Here is a 21,322-nt window from a genome sequence, read left to right as displayed (position 1 = left end):
ATAATTGTGGTTTTAGATCAGCATGAAAGCAGAACATTTATGAGTGCACTCGGTTCCAACTGAGCTTTATTAGATTTCTTACATCTGATCTATTTCATGAAGCCAATTTGTGAACGAGATGCCCTTCGTGACTCTTTACAGGACAGTCTTGACCACAGGAATGGATGAAAGGTCTAATGAACAGAAGAGTCTGGTTTCTAAAGCCATGACTTATAGATGAACAGTGATGGGAAACCAGAGGAAGTCTAGCCGAGCTTATTAAAGTTTATCTCTAACATAACAATAAATAATCTTGCGCGGTCATAATGTGGTTTTTAATATTGCACTCGTTAAACGCGTTGGCTTGGACTGTGACATGACAGAATGATTCATTATGTATTCAACCACGAGATACAACATTTCTGGCAACAACTCTTCACCATATTCGGTCATCTTTGGGACCACACATCCTAATCTTCACTCATGACCTGGGGTGTCCCGTTTAACTGTGTTGTAAAACCCCGGTTCCAACCCCATAAAGGGCCACCAGGATACTATTGTAGAATAAAACGAAATCCTGTCCACACAAAAAAATGTTGACGTAAATACCAATTAGTCTGGAACCACTTGATTTACGTTTTAAATTTTGAGAGGCACTCTGCATGCTGCAACCAATTCAATATATCTTCCAATATATATATGTTGGTACCCAGACATGTTTGGTAGCCTACACTTACTATGAACATGAATTACGGTTTGTTTGTTTGATACTTGATTAAAAGCATTTTCAGAACATTCCCCATCAGATTTGGGTTTTTACAAAATGCCTCAATGAAGCTAAATTCTGCCTCATTGTGGAAAAATGGTTTTGCTATTCAATACGATAAAAGACTAAACAATACGATAATGAGTTAGGATACATTGTTTTTACCTGCTTTACTTTAATGAATTGCTTCTACGCTTAACACACAAAATTATAAACAAAACCTAAAGAAATGAAAAAAAGATGTAGCTAGCCTAAAATTATTTTCAGCTTTGCTTATAGATCTAGGGATGTTAAAACCTGTTTGTTAGATAATTTGTCAACCACTTTAAATACATTAGCCTCAGCCTAAGATGTACTTTGTGTTTGGTCCTAATTAGCATGTCAACATGATAAACATAACCTGATAAATATCTTCGTTTTAAAATGATGAGCATGTGTGTGAGTCTATCAATGATCTATGTATCCATGGAGCCAACTGTGTAAGCTGTGACTACAAATTTCCCCCTGGGGAGACAGTCGAGTGTTGTATTGATTGTATTGATGTTGACTTTAGCATTACGCCAAGGACAGTCTCAAAAAAAGGTGTTATCATGGCTGTAGACTCTGTGGAATTTGGTTTTTACCATTTTCCTAGTCAACTTATTGTTCTGTCTCAGCTCTTCTGTGTAGCCTTTTGAAAACAATTACATCTGTTCATTTAAGAGAAGACGTCAACGTCCAAAACACTTGGTGACTTTGAGGTGGGTTTGGGACTCTAAGTGGGCTATTTTGGGGATAAATCGAAACAATCTGTCATTCCTTAGACAAACCAAACCAAATCATGATTTTCTTTTGTACTCGTGGATCATTACCAAAAGAGCCTGAGAACCACTGATGCAATATTTCACTGGATTTGGCCGACGACACCTTTAGCAGGAGGGGATATCACAGCCGTTAAATCACAGCGTGAGACCGTGTCAGAGGTGGGAAAAGTAACTCAGATGTGAAGAAAGGAAGTTTGGGTAATTTATAGCAATAATTTAGTTTCAGTGACTGCTTTGGTCACGCTCAAAGCTTCCGACACAGGAAGCTGGAGGTATGAAAAACAAACAACCTTTGATGGCTATATTAGCGAGACCCTTACTGAGTACCCCTGCCCTTTTTTTTTTATTACCCGCTTGTTCTCTCTTTAGCGTAAATCAATCAGGCTCACATCCAAGTTCGTTAAGGCCCCGGCCGCTGACCTTTTAGCAGGGCCCAGATAGTGAATGGAGCAGCGGGGTGGCTTATTGAAACCAGCTGGCCTCGGGGAGCTGCTGCAACTAGAGAGTGGCAGTTTGCCGCTTTATTTAATCTGGATAGGCTCAGGGAGCTGAGGGGCCGTGGCATATTTACTGACCCCCGGGGTCAGAATCAATGCGCAGGATCATAACTCTTTTTCATGGGCCTGCTCTTCTGCCGTACACAATTGTGCTGTAAAAGCCTTTGAAGTTGAGAGGCAAGTCGACCCAGTTTGCTTTAATGGGAAATCTAATGCAAGGTTGTGCAGAGCTGTCCTTGTAACATGTGTTCACTTTATGGTTTTATTTATTTGGGGGCAACTTGGAGCTGTCTGCTCTCTATCTCTCTCTCACACACACTCCCTTCCTTTGGTAATCTAAATGGATTCTCCTTATGCTCCAGACTGAGGAGTGAGTGGTGTTTACACAGACCACTCAGTAATACTAAAGATATTTGTCCGGCCACAAGTCGTCTTTATCTAAGACTTGGGAGGCCTGTTGCTCACTCTTGATTTCCCCTAAGAAGAAGAAATTGGATTTCTTGAACTGATGTCACGGTCCCGTGTGGTCCCGGGGCGAACGTGAGCAAAGGTTAGTCATGGTGGTGTTGATCCAGCTGACTCTTCATTTCTCATAAGAGAACATTAACAGCAACCAGTGACCCTTGGCGTATTGCTCAAGATGCTCCGTGATCCAAAGCATATGGGCTCTTGAAGTTAGCAGTCTCGATGTGGTCCCTTTAACTCTTCTCATCCTCTGATCTGATCTGGAATTATGCAGATTTATAGAGGAACTTTCGTGCAGTTTGTGTTCATGTTCTTCTCTCGCCGACTACAAAGGAAAAAATAGGAAAACCACAAAAAGCTTCTGATAAATCATCCTCACTCTTATTCACCAACAAACAACCCCCCCCCGTCTGATAAAAATGATTTATTCTGACCAACTTGCTTTTGCCTTCTTTCCTAGGAAGTGTGTAGAGAGCTCTGGTGCCTTAGCAAAAGCAACCGCTGTGTAACAAACAGTATCCCTGCTGCAGAGGGGACTCTATGCCAGACTGGGAGCATTGAGAAAGGGGTAAGTCATCAAATGTTTTCTCGTACATTTTGCAAATATCAACCCCCCAAGAAACACCACATTTTCTCACTTACTCAAAGTGGTATCTCGGGATGACTGTGGTTTTAAGATATCTCCAAAGTTTGTATTTCGCTCTACCCACAACTCCCTCAACCGTGATGAAAGATGGGGAGGAGAATGATGAAAGACCATAACCATATTCCTTCGGAAATTTTAACAAAGTTTTTTTGCCAAATCACATCCCAGAACACAACTCTGAAGCAAGATGTGCCTGCTAGCTTATACAACTCAAAAGTTAACGCTCAAGACAGTGAAGAGCACTTAAATATGATGTACAGGGTCAAACAGCCCCCTTTTTCATATTTCAATCAATCAATCAACTTATTTACAACAACGCCAAATAACTAACAATCAAGTTATCTCAGGACACTTTAAATTGAAAGCAAATCCCACCACACAAGGACAGGACTAGGCGTAACTCTATTTAATACGTTGGTTACTTGTATGTGACACAGCTAGTATAACTGTTTTCTCTTAAAGGACAGCCTGTCAAGGTGGTTGCAATTGTACATGCCATGAATTAGTGAGTCAAAGATGACCTGTTTTGGGGTGGCAGTGTGGAGAGTGTAACGGAGACTTTTCCTCCAAACGGACGACCCGGATACGAGTCCGACCCGTGGCTCCTTTCCCAAACCATCATTTGGATTGCTTAACTCAGCAATGGATCCAGTGTGCAGCGTGTCCATTGATGATCTCTGTCTGAACCCATTGGCAATTGGCTAATGAAGACATAGCCTCAGGGAGCGACGCAGTACATCTTTCCAGTCTTCTGGTAGAGCCAGTAGTTGTGTTAGACTTCCTTTTCTATGTGTTGCCATTGTTTACAGTGCAATTAGCAACTTGAGAAGTGGAAATGGAGACCAAATTGTCATCAGATGTCTGCAGAGGGTTCAGGGATTGCTTTATGGTTGTTTATGTTCTGCCTCTTTTGCTGTCCCCTTGCACTGTTGTCTTGAATACAGCTGAAGCCCGATGAAATGCAAGGGGACGATGCTACTGGTAGCCTACTAAAACTGAAAACCAGAACACTTCCTATACCAAAATATGTGGACCCAAGCCATAAATAGAGATTACCATTGATATGAATTAATTTCGGGGGTACGCGATTGGGTGTTTCTCTGGATAACCCATAGACCTTCAGTGGCATTGTAGTCCAAGAGGCTGAAATCTCAAAGAGGAATTATCAAAACAAATTTTAAACAAAACCACTCAACTACATCTACCAGTTAAAGGTCATGTATTTGCAACTTGGGGCAATGTACCCTTTAACTATTGAACACTTAGAAAGTGCTGTACCTGGTTCTATGTGTGCTGAAAATTAGTTGAAGCTAAAGCTACCTCATTACTTGGACTTGCAACTATCCCACTCTGGTTACGGGTACCATTCCCTCCGTTTGAACTCGTCCAATGGGTGATGCTACTCACTCACACATACACACATTCTCACACACATGTAACCAGGCCAGGCTTGAGGTCATCGGCCCGCTGTTGATGCCAGCCAGGTTAGTGGAGACAGTTTTAACACGGATTACGGCAGCCATTGTCGCTGGATGGACCGAGGTCTAAAAGGGAAGAATAGGAGAGTGTCACGAGCTGTCACCCGTGATTACCATTAGCTGAGTGGAGCCTTTGAGGTCCGGGGCCCACGGACAGGGTCCTGGACAACACAGGGGGCCCCAGGTTGAGCCAGGGGGGTTTTGGAACAGCTTTGGAACAGCTTTAGGAGAGCCACTGGCATACCCTGTCTGCCCCTGCCGGGGACAGCTTCAAAGGAATATGAATGTCAGCCATTTCTCACCCAGCGTGTAATGGAGAGAGGCCCTTCCAACAGGAGAAGGGAGAGAGGGGGAGAGAGAGAGAGAGAGAGGGAAGAGACAGAGGGAGGTGGGAGAGAAACCGAAACTGACCAACGCAGAAGAGATTATTGTGGGAATGGACTTGGAGAAAAATACTCAAGATTGTATTGGAAAGCCGACTTCACCTCCCCTCTGTGTTGGGTTTTCTTTCTGTGTCTTCCTCATCTCTCAAACCCCTCGCCACCTCTCTCTCCCGCTAATCTTGTTTAGACAGCTTCTCAGGTCAAGAATGAGTAAGCCAGGGAAAGAGGACGGCGGCCCAACCTCACCTTGACTGTCCTGGTATCACTCGGTTCTTAGCCTACTGACACAGTTGGAGAGACAAAGAGCTGTCTCTGATCCCCTCTTCACTCTGTGGCTCTGAACAGCTTAGCAGCAGGATTAAAACACTCCTGAAAAGCCACACAGTGCTTTCTGTCCCTCACCTGAAAGACCCTCACAACACCATGGCAATGTTAAACTAAAATACAAGAACACACTTAATCAGTTTAAGAAGTTATTCTGTTAATTAAATAGTGTTGAGAAATGGTCAAATTAAAGGTATAGCTCATTTTATTTACCTCCTTGTAATACTTCCAAGCATATAAAAAGATAAATAAAATAGAAATAAAACCGATCCTGTTCCTATTATAGAAGGGGGAGTTTGAGAAATAGTTAGCCTAGCTTAGCTTAATACTGAAAGAAGAGAGAAAATAGCTTGTTAGCTGGCTAGCTTTGCCCAAAAAAAAACCAAAAGTATTCCTATCAGCTCTTAAACTATTATCTTCATGTTGTGTATCTTTTATGTTTAGCTCCAACAACTAAGTTGACAAAACTTTTGGAAGCTTTTTCCCATCACAATACCCAATGCACATTCTCCCGCCTAAAACACAGAATCACTGTTTTTGAATTAGAAATTGAAGATCAGATGTAGGATGTATGATAAGTCAATGTAAGAGTTTTGTGTGTTCCTTAACATTTGAAAGATGCTTATTTAGGCTCCACTTTTTACTTCTATACATTGAGTTAAGCTAAGCTAGGCTAAAGTCAGCCAAGTACAAAAAGAAACGGCAAAAACTGTCAAAGAGGATGCATGAATCTGAGATCTGACTTAGCAATGCCTTAAAATGTACCTTAAGTTTACTCAAATAAGCTAACATTAGCCACTATAAGTTCGTAGTCACAACAAACTATGTTATGATGTTGAAAGAAAACCCCTGGAGGATTTGAAATGAGCAGGTGTACAATGAATTTCTTGAATAATATTTTTCAATTTCAATATATTTTATTTGCAAGTGGACAACTGTCAGATTTGCATATATCCTCTGCCTAGTCGTAAAGCTAAGCTAGGCTAATCAAATCCTGCTACTTAAAAACTAGACACTCTTAAGAAACAGGCACATAGGGGAATTAAAGAATAATGTTCAATGTAAAAACTCAATGTCAAAATAAGTCAAATGGAGAAATCCTACCTTCCGTGAAGTGACCAAATCATGTCTGTTTGACTTCAAATTTTACCATAAGATACCGCAGCAAGCTAACATTAGCCACCATAATTAAGAGGTAACACCAGACTTAGTTCGGCTGTTGCAAGAAAAACCTTGTGGCGAAAAATCTAAAGCTGCACATTTTCTGAAATGTTAAACTATTCCTTTAATGGTAAAAAAAAAAAAAAAAAAACCCAAGAACAATACGACAATAGACTTCTGTGAGGAGGGAAACCGAGACAGTTAAAGCAGCAAAATAGCAGGTGAGAAAGGCGAAATAACAGGACTAATGCAGAAATGAAATTATAGGCTGAGTAATAGTGTAATCACAGGTTAGGTAAAGTGTGTGTTTGTCTTCTGAGTGTCTTCATAAAGCAGGGAGAATGTGTTATTGAAGGAAAACTTCATCAGTCAGGTTCTGTATAGTCTACTCTTCACTATAAACAGATGCTTATAAATTTATTGGGAGCTAATAACGTTTTGATATCTGTAAAGCTGACACTTAAGCATTCTGAGTCGTTATAAGTTGCATGTTATTGTGAATCTCGCCTAAACTTCAGAGTCTAAAACAATCGTTAATGTGTCTCAGTGTTTGTGCTGTAAAGAAATGCCGCATAATAAACCCCCCCCCCCCCCCCCCTCTCTCTCTCTGTCTGTGGTATCGCTCCTCCCCGCTCAGTGGTGCTACCAGGGGGAGTGTGTGGCGTTCGGTACCTGGCCTCAGAGTGTGGACGGAGGCTGGGGGCCCTGGTCCATGTGGGGGGAGTGCAGCAGGACCTGTGGGGGCGGTGTTTCCTCCTCCATGAGGCACTGTGACAGCCCAGCGTAAGTAGGCAAAGTAAGCCACAGCAAGCTGAACACACACATCCAGGTCGTGCCTACAGGTGTGTGTTTGTGTGCATGTGGGTGCTGTGTGGATGATTGTCGTGTCTGAGTGGGGAGTAGAGACAACTAGATTTTCTCTGAAGTAAATCAGTTGTTAAATATTTGCCAGAGTAAATGCCTCCTTCTTTGGGGAAAAAAAAACACCTTACTTTGAAGGTCTTTTGAACACTTTTCTGAGAAACTTTTAGGTTTCGTTTTGTCTTTGTTGTTGTCGCCTGCAGCTCGAGCAACATACCTAATTTTAAGCGTCATACAATGGTGAAGAAAATGTTGTAAAAATGATTTTAAAAAAGTAGCTCTCTATGACTGTGCATGCTTTTCTTGACCTTCTGTCGTACAAGCTTTAAAGAGACAATCAAATTTCATCATATCTTCTAAGTGGGGATGTATTTCCTGATTAAACGGTTGAATAAGTGCAGTGGTGTAGTGCAGGGTATGCACAGATATACAGAATATACCCACTTCTATTTCCCTCTGATTTACTACATTAAGAATGCTGCAATTTTTTTCCCTGATGGTGAAGGGATGACCCTCCTTACTCCATCTCTGATTGGCTAGTACACACAAACTAAATATGTAGGAGTAGAGGAGTCTTACATGTCGTTGCTTATAACAGAGGCTGTTTTATCCTCTGCTGGGTGAGCCACTTAAAAAAAGCATTTTGGGGAAACATTAAGAGTGTACCCACTTCTTTAGGCACCACTACACCAATCGTAAACCGATAGCCTCTGGAGCGGAAAAAGCAGATGACAACATTTGAACTGGTCCTGGTGCTTGCATGAGTTCAACACCAACAATAAACTGCTTTTCAAGGGAAGTTGTGCCCATTTCACGAGGCCTTTGAAGTGAGATTATGTCCTAGATAAGTAAGTCAAACTCTTCCTCTCACAAGCTTAAACTCTAAACAACGAAATGAAAGAAAACATTTGAGTCAACTCTCAAGGGAGTCCAGCTACAGCCTGACCTGCTCTGGCAGGACCGGTAACTTTGGGTGGCACATGTTGACAAACGTTAAAGAGATAATGAGTGTAACTAAACTACAACCCTCCTTTTTTTTAACATGCCATAAATAAAAAGTGTAACGGTTTGATCCATAAGTAAAACAACAGGTCAACTTACGACTTAACACAGCTGACATTGATTGTTGTTTCTACTGATGATCCACTTTTATAACTTTGGAAAAGACGAATAACTAGGTGCACTATATCTTTCTTGTTGTCAATTTAGCAAAGTATTGACATTATACCTGTGGCATTACACATTTGAAGACTGCATTTTTCTTCTTCAAATCGACCTGGTCAGTTAAAGCAATAAAAACAAAAACCATCCTGAACAACGCCTGGTCGGTTCTTAGATGAAAAATGAAATGTGACACCAGTATGGCAGAATACCACACAACAGTGAATCCAACACACTTCAAGAACAAGATCTTCTTCAATGGAATAATAACTGAATATTGCTAAAAAAAAAAAAAAAAAAAAAATACAGACATGAAGCCAAACTCGCTGTTTAGGTCAAAACACATCTATGAACACTCGCACTGAAAACATCTAGGCAAAGATTGTCTTCAAAGGCACAATGCTCAAGGTCAAACCTTGCTTTCAAAAAGGTTCATTTTAATCCAAGAGACTCAGATTGACATAAAATTGACGTAAATTTGCTAACATTAGACAGTAGTAACACCAGAGTAAATAAGGCTACAGCAGACGCCATTCAAAAAAAAGGTTCTTTAAGGTTTCCCTGACCGGCACTATCGTATAAAACTAAGCACAGACGGATCTCCTCATGCTGTTTAAGATGGACTGATACAGCATGTGCAATCTGTTAAGACACATCTCTCTCTACTGTAGATTATAGCCCTGTGTAGTTTTTCTTTTAAGGACCCTCGTGTGTCCTCGGTAGACAAATCATCGTCTGGTGCATCTCTGTCTGGCAACGAGACGTTTCTGGATCCTTATCCTGCTTCCAGCGCTGCATTCCTTTCGCTGTGGAAGCTAGATATTACGTCAGACACGTCATGGGAAGACACGAGAGGAGAGCCAGGGTGAACCAGGGGGAACCAGGGGGAAGGAAAATTTAAAAAAAAAAAAAAGGAGAGGAGGAGGAGGAGGAGGACGGGGCGGGGGGGCACCGAAATAATGTGGAACACCTGTGTAAGGTGATCGTTGCTGCTCAGGCATCAGGGGAAAACAGAGCCAGACGAGACGTTGTGCAATGAAGTGCAAATAATGTAGGACAGGGAGGTTGATGAAGGTGTGGAAGAAGGGAAGAGATTTCTTTAAAGGGGGGAAAAGTAGAGAATCGTCATTTGCATCTCTCCCAAATCTCAAATAGCATGTCACACTTAAGGGCTTTAAGGGTGGCTTGGATTTCATGAATGAATCACTGGCACTCACACAAACACACTTTTGTCTTCTTTCAAAGACTGATTCAGGCCTTTTTTTTTTTTTTTGTCATGACCTGCACCTACCTAAACCTTCTTAAAGATCACCTTACATCACCAGTAATGACTTCTATTAAGACAACTTGTGATTGTATTTTTTTTGTTGTTGTTGTTGTTGCTTATTTCCTTGCACTCATTTATTTCTCCTGTGTCCCTCAGCCCATCTGGAGGAGGGAAGTACTGTCTCGGGGAGAGGAAGCGCTACAGATCTTGTAACACAGATGTGAGTTTTTCCCTTTTTTTTTTTTTTTGTTTTCCCTCTTTATGGTAGTTAAAACAAAGTTGACTTGGAAGCTAAACTATTCTCTTGATGGATGCACTGCTCTGATTTGTAAAGGCACTGAGATACACAGCCTGCTGAGATACTCTGACCTTGGATTGGTTTTGACCTGGCAGTGTCACAGCACCTCCTCTTCGCTGCTCTACATTTTTGCTCCTGCAGGACATGTTAAATTAGGGAGAACTTTAAAAAGGAGTACGCGAGCTAGCTGCATCACAGTTAAGCTTTCCGACATGTTTTCTTCCTGGAACGCCGCACAGATGATAATAAAAAAGGCACAAGCTGTGATTCAATACTCCCAATGGTGACTTCAGGTTTATTCGCCTCTTTGTCACTTCAGAGTCCGCATATTGTTTGTGACATTTCACATGAGTCGAGGATGATGACAGTTTCAGAGCCGAATCCATGAAAAGCGATTCACTGAATTAAAAAAAAAAAAAAAAAAAAAAAAAAAAAGAAACGTCTGGAGCAAAGCTTTAAACAAATATTTAACATGGCTGCAAATGCCAGATCTCTGTTCAACTATTTCTAGGTGGGCTTTTTTTTCATAGGGTGAAAATTGAAATAGTTAGGGCCCTGGTGGACGTTTTAACCACAAGTCTTAAAAATAACAGCTGAGAGCAAGCACCGAGTGTTTTCTTTGGAAAACAAACATCATCCCTAACCGCCGTTTCATCACACTGACCACACCTCGTCCAAGGAAATGTGTGTGCGTGAGCTCAATGACAGATATTCACACACACACACATGCATAAATTGATGTTTGAATCCCAGCTTTTTCTAGGTTGATCAGCTGTCAGATATTATTTGGGAATGCTGCCTCCCTTTCCTCCTTTTTCTCCCGTGTCTGTCCTGTTGGAGGAAAATTTATATCACAAAGCTGTTCCAGTTCGCATAATGCTTTATGCTAGAGCCCATTAGCCAAAGACCCCACCAGATAAGGTTAAGACTTAAGCAAGTTATCGTCAAACTTCTATAAAATGGGAAGATAACTTAAGAGTCCATCCCAACGCTTCCACGCACTGTGAGGCTGCACTTATACCATCTGTGCTGAGTGCTAATGTCAGCCGGAGAAAAGACTGATTTTAATGGTAACGACAATATTTGATTATCTTGTAAGCATCCTTTGGCCAAAATAAGCATTACATATCAAGAATACCTAATAATGGGGAAAGGACTTAAGTGTGCAGGCGTATAATCATAATCCAACGTTTTTTGCAAAAACATAATCATGGCCACACCCCTTTTAGGGTATTTTTTTTATCATTGACCCGTTTTTCACAATTTGTAGACAAAACTAGAAGTTCACCAAGAAAGTGCTGACCTTGGTGAAGGCCAGTCGTTAAAGGGAGCTATAGCAGCTATAGTACGGGTTACCTGCAGTCAAACTTTTGCCATGCTGCATGCGTAGAAATACATGAGGCAGCCGTTAAAAAACATTGTTTGTGTCGAGGTTAAGCAGTAAAATCTTCATAAACATAGCGTACACTAAAGCTGCTTTTTTGCATGTGTGGTTTATAGCTATAGTATGTTACTTGTGTCTCCGTCTACAGCAGTACTAAGCTTTGCATATCGTAAAAACGTAGGCCCTCTTCTCCAAACTGGGACTGTGCAGACCATCATCTACATAGTACACTTACTACTGATAAGTAGCTCATATGACCCCCCTTAAAAATAACTAAAAACTACCCCTTTAATAGGAAGGAGCACAACTAAAAAACCTAGTTCTATACTGTATAAGTCTGGAAATATTTCAATAAATATTAGAGTTATACAGTTTACTTTTCATGAGTCCAAAATGTAATGGGTTCTTTTTGGTCCTAACAACTTTTAAAAATCAGTATATACCAATCAATGATACCCTCTATGGCAGAAACAGTTAAGTATAGATAATTCATTACACAATCAGCCAGTCAATAAGCGATGATAAACAGGGATCCGTACTCGCAGCCCTTCTAATTTGATCCTTGAGGTCCTTCTTCAAACACGTGTTGGCACCGGTACAGCTCATTTGGTCTTGTGTCGCATTTCAACACACACTTGTAATAATATTATTCTGTCTCCTCTGATTCAATCTGCATGTTTGATGTGCGAGTTTAAAAGCTGCCATATTGCCAAACACTTGAGTGGTAATGAAAGTGGCTCGGGCCTTCCCAATGGCCCACTCCAAACGTGGAACACTTTCAGCATGAGAAATACAGCTTTGACCTAAGAGCTTTTATTTGTCCCATGGGAGAGTGTTTTGAGGTTTCTAAGGACCTTTTCACACCAATAAAGTGTTTCTTTCCACTTTTTTTTTTCACCTCATCTAACTGGAGAAAACATCATGAAAACAAAGAAGTCCCTCCAAATGCAAAGCTCACTGTTCTCCATTAGAAATTCTAAGAAGCAAGTCTGTTTTAGTGTCTATTAATAAAAAGTGACATCTTATATTGACTTTGTCCTGTAGTTAATTATCAAGTTGTCAATGAAAAAAAACACACTTCCCAGAAAAAAGCAATGGCGGTTGCCAATTATTCACTGATGGTAACAACATGCTAGCTTTGCATCTGAAGCTCTTACAGGACCATTACACGTGTTTCTTGAAAGATTTAGCTCCTTCACTGCAAATCATGTGCGTTTGTTCTGCCTTTTTTTTGCGACTGCATGACACAGGTTTTTGAATTTATGGATACTTTCTTTCCAGTCGTTCCAGTTATGCATTGGTTTCCATTCATTTCCCTGTGGCATGAAAATCAATTGGCAGACTCTTTAAAGTTGTAAAATCCATTAGAGCGAACATCAAGTCTGCATTTTCCTTTTGTCAAAGTTACAAAATCATTGCTGGGTAATGAAGTTTAACTGCTAAATGATAAGAATAAAGGCTGTATTGCTTTACTCCGCTACATTAAAACAAGGTTTGTACATTCAGAAAGTTGCATATTTATATACTTTACCAAATGTTTATGTCGCTCTGAATACGCTGTGAATGATTATCCATATTTAGCAGCTTATGCAACAAAATTAGGAGTATGCATTAAATAAAAATGGTTATTAAACAGAAAGTGTTTTAAATCTACTATAGAGGGAAATAATTTGAGTTTTTAAATATATTTTCATAGCATTAGGGGAAAGAGTCAATGAAAGTGCACTTTTATGTTTCATGATTAGCTAAAACTCTTGTATTTTCTGGTCATTTTAAGAAGCAAAAATCTCGAGTATTATTATCATTTCTTTGTTTTTTCAGGCCTGCCCTGTCGGTGCTCGTGATTTCCGAGAGAAGCAGTGTGCAGACTTTGACAGCATGCCTTTTCGTGGGAAATATTACAACTGGAAACCTTACACTGGTGGTGAGTTACATTTTAATGTGGAAAAATATGCTTCAGAATTAGCATAACGTTCAGTAATGCTCATATAACAATTTAGCTGTTTAGCTAGCGACTTAGTCTAACAATACTAGTTTTTTTTTAAATAATTTAAGGTACACTTTCCTGAATGATAACACACAAAATTCACATTGCCCATAACATTTTAAGTTCAATCATCTCTAAGAGAAGCTAACATTAGTTGGTAGTCGTAGCTCAGTTAGCGAGCCAAGTGCTACTACTGTATGTACACAGGGAGTCGCTAAGCTACAATGTTAGCATAGCGCCTGGGACAGGGATTGTTCAAAACCAGTGTTTTATAGATATTCTTTGGGACTCGGGACACGGAGCTTGAAAGCTTGACAGGCCTATTTTTTATTTATAAGTAGACCTTCATGGGAAAAAACAATGAATATCAGTGAAACACAGAATGAGAGTATAGTACTATGCAGTAGGCTAATGGTAGATTAAAAATGTAGTGATGATTATCTTATGAAATCATTTTGTTATTTGACTTATGTTGTGTTACTTTGGTGATTCTTGGTTCAAGTTTTACCTGTTTACGTTTACATTACAACAACTTGAATTAGTTAAGTGCCTCTTTCATTCCTCTATTCACCAGGTCGTATTCACAACAGCTAACGCTAACTCTCCCTGTAAGATAGTTTAGCCTAGCAGTGTAAATATCTAGTATTAACTTATGTCTCTGTGTAATCAGTTTTTTGTAAATCTTCATTTAGTCAGCACTTAAAACGAGGCTAAAGTTGAAGGTATAAACAGCTGATGGAACCAGCAGCTCCACACCGACTCGCCTCGGCGCTGAGCTGTAAAATCTTTCTGTCATCCTTTTCACGTCACAAATGACAATCTGCAGGCCGGCCTGTCTTATGTACTGAGTTCACACTAACAGAGTGAAGGTCTCTTTGAAGGCCAGGGAATTCTTTAGATTCCTATACACGTGACTCTGTTTAAAGACCCTCCCTGGTCTTCTGGATATACTTATTGTGCTACCTGAAATAGTTTACGTTTTGGACCGACTTCCAGACACAAGAATCTCCCAGAAAAAGGTTTCTTAACTCTCTTCTCGACCAACACTTACTGAGCACAGAATGCCTGGAAGTGTTAATGCTCTGCATCACAGTTATTGGCAGGGCTTTGGGAGTACAGGTCCGGTGTCATCCCCCCCCCCCCCCCCCCCCCCCTTAAGTTCTCTCCTTGATGTCTGCAGATCATGGAAAATTTCCACTTTGAAAAAAGCGATAAAAGTTTGAAGCATGTAAACACGGCTTTTATTTTCCTCGATAGATGGAAGAGCTTAAGTTAGATCTCTTTTATCTCAGGGGTCTGTTTTGTCAAATCTATCACCTCCTGACTCAAAGCGTTCCTTGGAGCCGGGAGCCGTCATGTACAAACAGTAGATAACCTGTGTCAGTGTAATTGTTGTTGGCAGCTAGTTTTGGTGTAGCAGTGACGTTAGCCTCTGAGTTTCAGATCTGACTTTCCTCCACTTGATTACTACTGTCAACCAAGTCAAAAAGGAGATCCCAGAGCCTGGCAACACTAGTGTTTCCTGATCCCTGCGTATTGTTTATCTTTGACTTCTTCTGTAAGGTTGTGTTGTCTTGTTTGCTATCTGCAGGCTGATAACAGTGTGCTCTGTCTGTGTGTGAACCAGGTGGTGTTAAACCCTGCGCGCTGAACTGCTTGGCAGAGGGTTACAACTTCTACACAGAGCGCTCTCCTGCAGTCATAGACGGCACCCGATGTCAGGCGGACTCTCTGGACATCTGCATCAATGGAGAGTGTAAGGTAAGTTAGCAGTAAATGGTCCTTTAAGCACCTTACTTTGAACTACTTTATTTTTTATTGTACTGACATTGTACTTGGTCTTGTGTTTAAAATCCAAAGTTGCTCGTCAGAGAAATTCGACTGAACTCTTGGCTTTAAATACAATCTCTTTGTTTGTATTTCCTGCCCCATTGGACTCATTACTTACAATTTAGACACATCCACATACCAGAGGATTTCCTTTATTTAATAATTTCTGACACAAATGACGACAGGAGCTAGAAATGTAGAGCCCAGAAACACAATAGTGATACTGTGTTTTATAAAGACCAACTTAAAACATCGACACAAATCAGTCTCACTAAAATAGATAGAAGCAAATAAACTGGTAAATAAGACCAAAACAACAAAACAACACATATGTTAATGAAAGTCTGGCAAAGACGTATAACAAAGCCAACAGTTATGAAAAAGGTAGTCGATAAAAAGTGAGTTTTCAGAAGAGATTTAGAAGAGGGCTCTGAGTTTGACTGCCTGAGATCTCCCTAAAAGTTGACATGCAGAGTACACAGTAAAACTTCAAATAAAAGCTCATCCCAATTTAAGGCCCGGTCACTTTTACCAGCCTGATGTTGCTGCACGTTTGGACAAATAAAAGCAGGTCTAAATTATTGGCTCTGATTTTTTCCTGAAAGAATTCTGGATGTTTTTATTCCAAATATATCATGACGACACATTTGCAGAAAATTAAAGGCAGGGTTGGCAATTTTCCAAAACTAGCATGATTTTGAGAAAGAAAGTTTAAAAAAAAAAAAGTAGAAAAACAAAAAGTGACTGTTTCACGACTCACAACGGCCAATGACAAACTCACAGTATACACTCGGTCATCGCTGACGGTGTAGAGAACGAGCAGGGAGACAGGGAGCCGTGATTGGTTCATCAGATTGGTACCTCGTGGCAGACATTGGTTGAAGTTTTTCCAGACTTACCACACTACAGATGACACATTTTCTTTGTTCCTTTTCCAGAGCACATTAGTTATTAATTTCTGTCAGGACCTAAAGACAATTTCAACCAAAATCTTAAAAAGTGGATCTGGAGAAAATGACCAACCCTGCCTTTAAATGACACCCATGCATCTTTTACCATGAAAAATAACAGCCTGTGACAGTATATACATTACAGCTGCAGTGACATTCTCTTTGACAAAGCAAGGGTTTCCTCAGCCTGTGCATGTTTTTCTTTTTTTTTCTTTTTTTTTTAAATCTTGGCAAATTCTGATAAACACAACAAAAATGCGCCACTTTCAGAGCATAACAATTCAGCCATTGAGTGTGTGATAGTGATCAAATGACTGGCGTTGCCGCTTGTTGACTCTTATCGGCACTTTGCAGCCTCAAGCGGGATTGTTCTGTGATGAATAAAACACAAAAATCATTGTTTTTAATGAATAACAATTTGATATATATTTGATTGAATAAAAAAAGGAAGAAAAAAAACATCTTATTGAAAGGAGTTGGCAATTGGTGCCGTCTCTGTTTTCATGAGCATAAATCATTATTGTACAGTTTGTGTGTTAGTGTTTGTGTGTGTGTGTGTGTGGGTGTTAGTGTGTGTGTGTGTGTGTGTGTGTGTGTATGAGACATTTTTTTGGTGCATTCTCTAAGATGCAGCTGAAATAACTTTTTGGTCCCTCGCTTTAAGTATTTGCTTTGACTTCCACCTGACCGTACCGTTTGGCATGACCGTGCAGAGTCTGCGCCAACAACATTACTCTGATTCTAATATAAAAACACAACATGGTGTGTGTTTTAATGGGTAGAGAATCCTGAGAGGTGGAATATTTTCAAACCAGAGGAGCATTGCAAGGTTTTTTATTTCCAGACTGAACGCAGCGTTTTTTATTTCAGAGGCTCTGCCACGCCGTGATAAATCTCTAGAACTCTGTCTGCTTGGAAGGTTTTCAGAAACACTCAAAACTGTTCAGCTGTTTGCAGGCGCTGCAGAGACAGAGAGAGAAAGATCACAAATAACAAGGAGACCGACAGATAGACAGAGAGAGAGAGAGAGAGAGAGGGATAGAGAGAGAGAGAGAGAGGACGGACAGTGAGAGAGAGTTGAAAGAAGTGAGAGATCCAGGGGAGGAGTGCAGGTGTCGGTGATAACAGCCATCCTCCATGTCATTAACACACACTTTAATTGTTTAATTGTTGTTCCACAGTTTTTTAGGGGCAATGCTCTGTCTGGGTTCATGCTAAAAAAAAAACAACAATCATAAAAGTAAGCTGCACATAATTTTAAGGCTGTCAAATGTTCAATACTTTTCATTATCACATGTTTTAATTCACTACAATCTCAGTTATTTTCATGTTCAATAGCATTGAAAAGTACAGAAGTTTAAGAAAAACTAAAGATCTCTCCTTAAATCTTTTTTTTTTTAACCTAAAGCTGCGGATAGAGCGAAAGAGAGAGAGAGCTGCTGTGGTCCATTCAAATTCACAGGTCACCAAATACAGATGTTTCTCAAGTCCATGTGGAGGGTTAGCCTTATAAAGATGCAAAAGTTAAGTTTCTGTCTCTTGAAAACAGACAGAGAGCAGAGGTGGCGACACTGTCTAAATCTATATTTTTAAGTTATATTTTTGGGAGATGTGGAGTATTGGAAGAGACAGGAAGTATTGGAAGGAGAGAAGGGGGGACAACATGCAGCAAAGGGCTGAGGTCAGATACAAGGACTTTAGCCTCTGTACATGGGGTGCGTGTCATAACCGCTAGGCTATTAGTGTCCCAAATAGTGCACAAAAAATTATACTTAAGATTTTTCTGTACAGAAACATTGGCACTCTATTTGACTGTGCAGGATTTTGCACGAGTTATTGGTGATAAAAAATTAAATATTGGGCTTCTAGGTATCGATTTTGTTCTGTTTTTACAGGTATTGTATCCAAATTAAGAATTATGACAGCCGTTTAAAAGAAAAATCAAATAATTCATCATTTGCTCCAAAAAAATGTTGGAAAATGTGAAAATACCCATTACAAGAGCGCCAAACATATTCTCTCTAGTGACAGAAAGCAGAAGAAATTCAACAAATCCTCAACATGAGAAGCTCCAATATGAGAAGAAATGTCATTAACAGACAAATCATTTTAATGCTTCAATTTACTTAATTAAAGCATCGAGTTCATGTATGATAAACCGTCTCCCCCTCACCTAAAACAATATACCAAAATGCATTTTAAAGATTTCAAAGTTTGCATTGTAATAAACATTTTAATTCTCAGATGCTCATGTGAGTCCACGTGCTGTGGATGTGTCAGCGTCTGAAGAGGATAAATGATGAAATATTAAAAACACAGAATCTCCCGAACTCTGCTGAACTCTGCAGTTTGACTTCCAAGGCATTACCAATCAACCGACGATGCAGCAATTACTTTAAATTGAGTTAGTTTGATCAGTTGGTTAGACTTTATTTTTATGAGCACAGATAAAAGATGGAATGGGCTCCATGTGGCCTCTAAATTAACGTTTATTTGAAGCCAAACAATGTGATCTGTGATATTTGCTAGTTTGACCACTCAGAGTCCATCATGTTTAATGACCTCTTGTTTATTTAATGGGAACAAACTTGCCAAGTTATTCTTGATTAAAGCTGTTATTGCGTGTGTTGTTGTTGTTGCCGTGTGTGAGAGACTCATTCTGGCGTTGTTCTTCATTTTTATTCCCAAATCCCCCAAAATTTAACAACACAACATTTTTAAGGCCATCTCACAATAGTTCAAGGCGTTCCTAGGGCAGCCAAACCTGATTTATTTATCCTGATCATATAAAAGTTAATGTAATATAGGTCTCAAATGTACAGTTTTGTTTAGACAAAAAAAAGGTTGATCCTAAAACAGCCTGGTTTTTCAAACTGGTGTAAACATTTGTTGGGTACTATTTTCAGCAGCGGATTAATACACATGGAGCTCGAGTGAGTGAGTGAGTGAGTGAGTGAGTGAGTGAGTATGTAGGGCAGCAGCAAAGTGTAAGGTGGAATCTGGATGGTGACATTTTGTGTGTTCATGCAAATTAAAGCATGTCATCTAATGAAACAAGACAGTTTATGAGGGACAATCAGGAAGCTCATTTTTTGCGGAGAAACTTTTTTTTTTTTTTTTTTTTTTTTTTTACAGAATGAGTCAAAAATGACAAAACTAAAGAGTATCGTTGGACTAATTGTTTCAAAGCGTGACAAAGTTTTGCTGAGGTAGCTCACTGAGAGTGTGAGTACTCAAAAAAATGGAAATTATCAAGTTATCAAGTTGTTTTAACGACCCCACACAAGCAACATGTTTGACCATTTCCCCATTTCTTTACGACGCTGAGTTAACCGGCTGCATTTTGGTTGAATATTTGTTTGTTCCTTTAAGAAAAAAGGAGGCTAGGGAGGGACTTTTGGTGAGTTATAATTGGTGTTAGCCAATTGTATTCATTGTTAGAGCAATCAAACACAAACAGTGAGGACTTTCATTCACCTTCATTGAGGAGGTAGGGATGTAAAAATTCATTATTTCAATGGATTTAAAATATGTATATGCTTTCACAAACACATGAGAGTGGGTTCAATCCTGGCATCGTCTCACACTCGTGACATTAGCTAACTATTGCCTTGAAAGACGATAAACGCATTTTAGCAAATTGTGGAACTTCTCCTCGGGCCTGCGAAGCCTGAGCTCTGAAATCTACGCTTCGAGGAGTTTCTGCGTTGAACCTCAGAGTACAACGGTGCTGAATCCTGATTTAATTTTCCAGTCTACGGTTAAAATAAATACTCATTCGCATTCTCCGACTTTGTTTGTTGGCTTCAAGCATGTTGGCTGCGACAACATCCTGGGCTCCGATGCAAAAGAAGATCGATGCCGTGTGTGCGGCGGGGACGGCAGCACCTGCGAGGCAACGGAGGGACTCTTCAACGAGTCTCTGCCGCGAGGAGGTAAAACATGTCTGACTCACACACTCACATTCTCTCACCTCAGAGGTCTGTTTAATAAACACATTTTAAAAATAGGAGCAGAGATAGAGTGTTTTGATTGGATGACAAACTGTTAGTCACTGGAGATACCCGTGAAGAGAACAAACTTTACTATCTACCCGTCCCAAAGCCAACACATATCCGAGAAGAAGATGATAATCATAACAGCAATATCATATTTTTGGCCTCTGACAACGACAACGACAACAGAGCGTAATGTTTTCAGCCGTGTTGTCAGAATATCAGTCAAAACACAATTATTATTCCCCCATTGATTACATCATGGAGTGAGGAAATCAGGAGTAGAGACAGGACGTGGTGTTGGCTACAGCCTGAAGTCGTCTATAGAGAGCAGGAGAGAGAGAGAGAAAACATATTTCTCCTTCTATGGTATGGCCAGTAAACCATCTAAAAATACTGTGTGTGCATGTGTGTGTATGTCGGAGACTGTAAAACGAGAAAGGAGGGGATTGTTTTGTCCTCCTGCTTTGTCCTTTTTGGGTGTTTTGGAATTTATGCTATAGGTACTCCTTCCCAACATGATATTTAACTTTCTGTCTTCACTGTGTTGTTAAAAAAAAAAAAAACCCCAACAATGTCTCGTAGAAATGAGGCCTTGGAGGAGGAATACCACCTTAACGATCCCCGTGCTTTGTCTTGCAGGCTACATGGAGGTGGTTCAGATCCCGAAAGGATCAGTCCACATCGAGATCAAAGAAGTCGCCATATCAAAAAATTATATCGGTAAGTGTTGGCCAAAAACATTCATTGGATTAATAAGCACTTATCGGCTTTATTTGTATCAACAACGCTAGCAGCACGGCTCCAGGGACTGCGGAGTTGGTCCGCCCAGTACGTTGGTCCAGTACTGACAGAATAGCTGCTCTGCTGTTGGATTGGATTGCCGTGACTATTGTAGGAACATTCATGGTCCAAAGAAGTTGAGTCATAGGATCCGTTGACTTTTCCTGTAGCAATACCTTATTAAAAAAAAAAACAAGGACGCCCTCACCCTTTATCCTCACATCACGAGACCCGGTAGAACTCTTCCAAAAGGATTGTGATTGACCAAATATTTGCAAAACAATTCAGTCTTTGTGTTACATGC

General features: G+C 40.1%; 1 protein-coding gene across 1 annotated transcript in view; it reads left to right on the top strand.

The window, feature by feature from the left end:
* adamts6 (ADAM metallopeptidase with thrombospondin type 1 motif, 6) overlaps positions 1-21,322 on the top strand; it is a 67,001-nt gene that overhangs the window by 27,816 nt on the left and 17,863 nt on the right. The window contains exons 12-18 of the mRNA XM_061061578.1: positions 2,971-3,078; positions 7,140-7,285; positions 9,948-10,011; positions 13,295-13,397; positions 15,088-15,221; positions 20,052-20,175; positions 20,878-20,958. Coding sequence (XP_060917561.1) covers positions 2,971-3,078; positions 7,140-7,285; positions 9,948-10,011; positions 13,295-13,397; positions 15,088-15,221; positions 20,052-20,175; positions 20,878-20,958 — 760 coding nt within the window. The remainder of the gene's footprint in view (positions 1-2,970; positions 3,079-7,139; positions 7,286-9,947; positions 10,012-13,294; positions 13,398-15,087; positions 15,222-20,051; positions 20,176-20,877; positions 20,959-21,322) is intronic.

Source organism: Labrus mixtus, chromosome 17, assembly GCF_963584025.1.
Source record: "Labrus mixtus chromosome 17, fLabMix1.1, whole genome shotgun sequence".
Classification (NCBI taxonomy): domain Eukaryota; kingdom Metazoa; phylum Chordata; class Actinopteri; order Labriformes; family Labridae; genus Labrus; species Labrus mixtus.
This window is presented reverse-complemented; position numbering and strand designations above follow the sequence as displayed.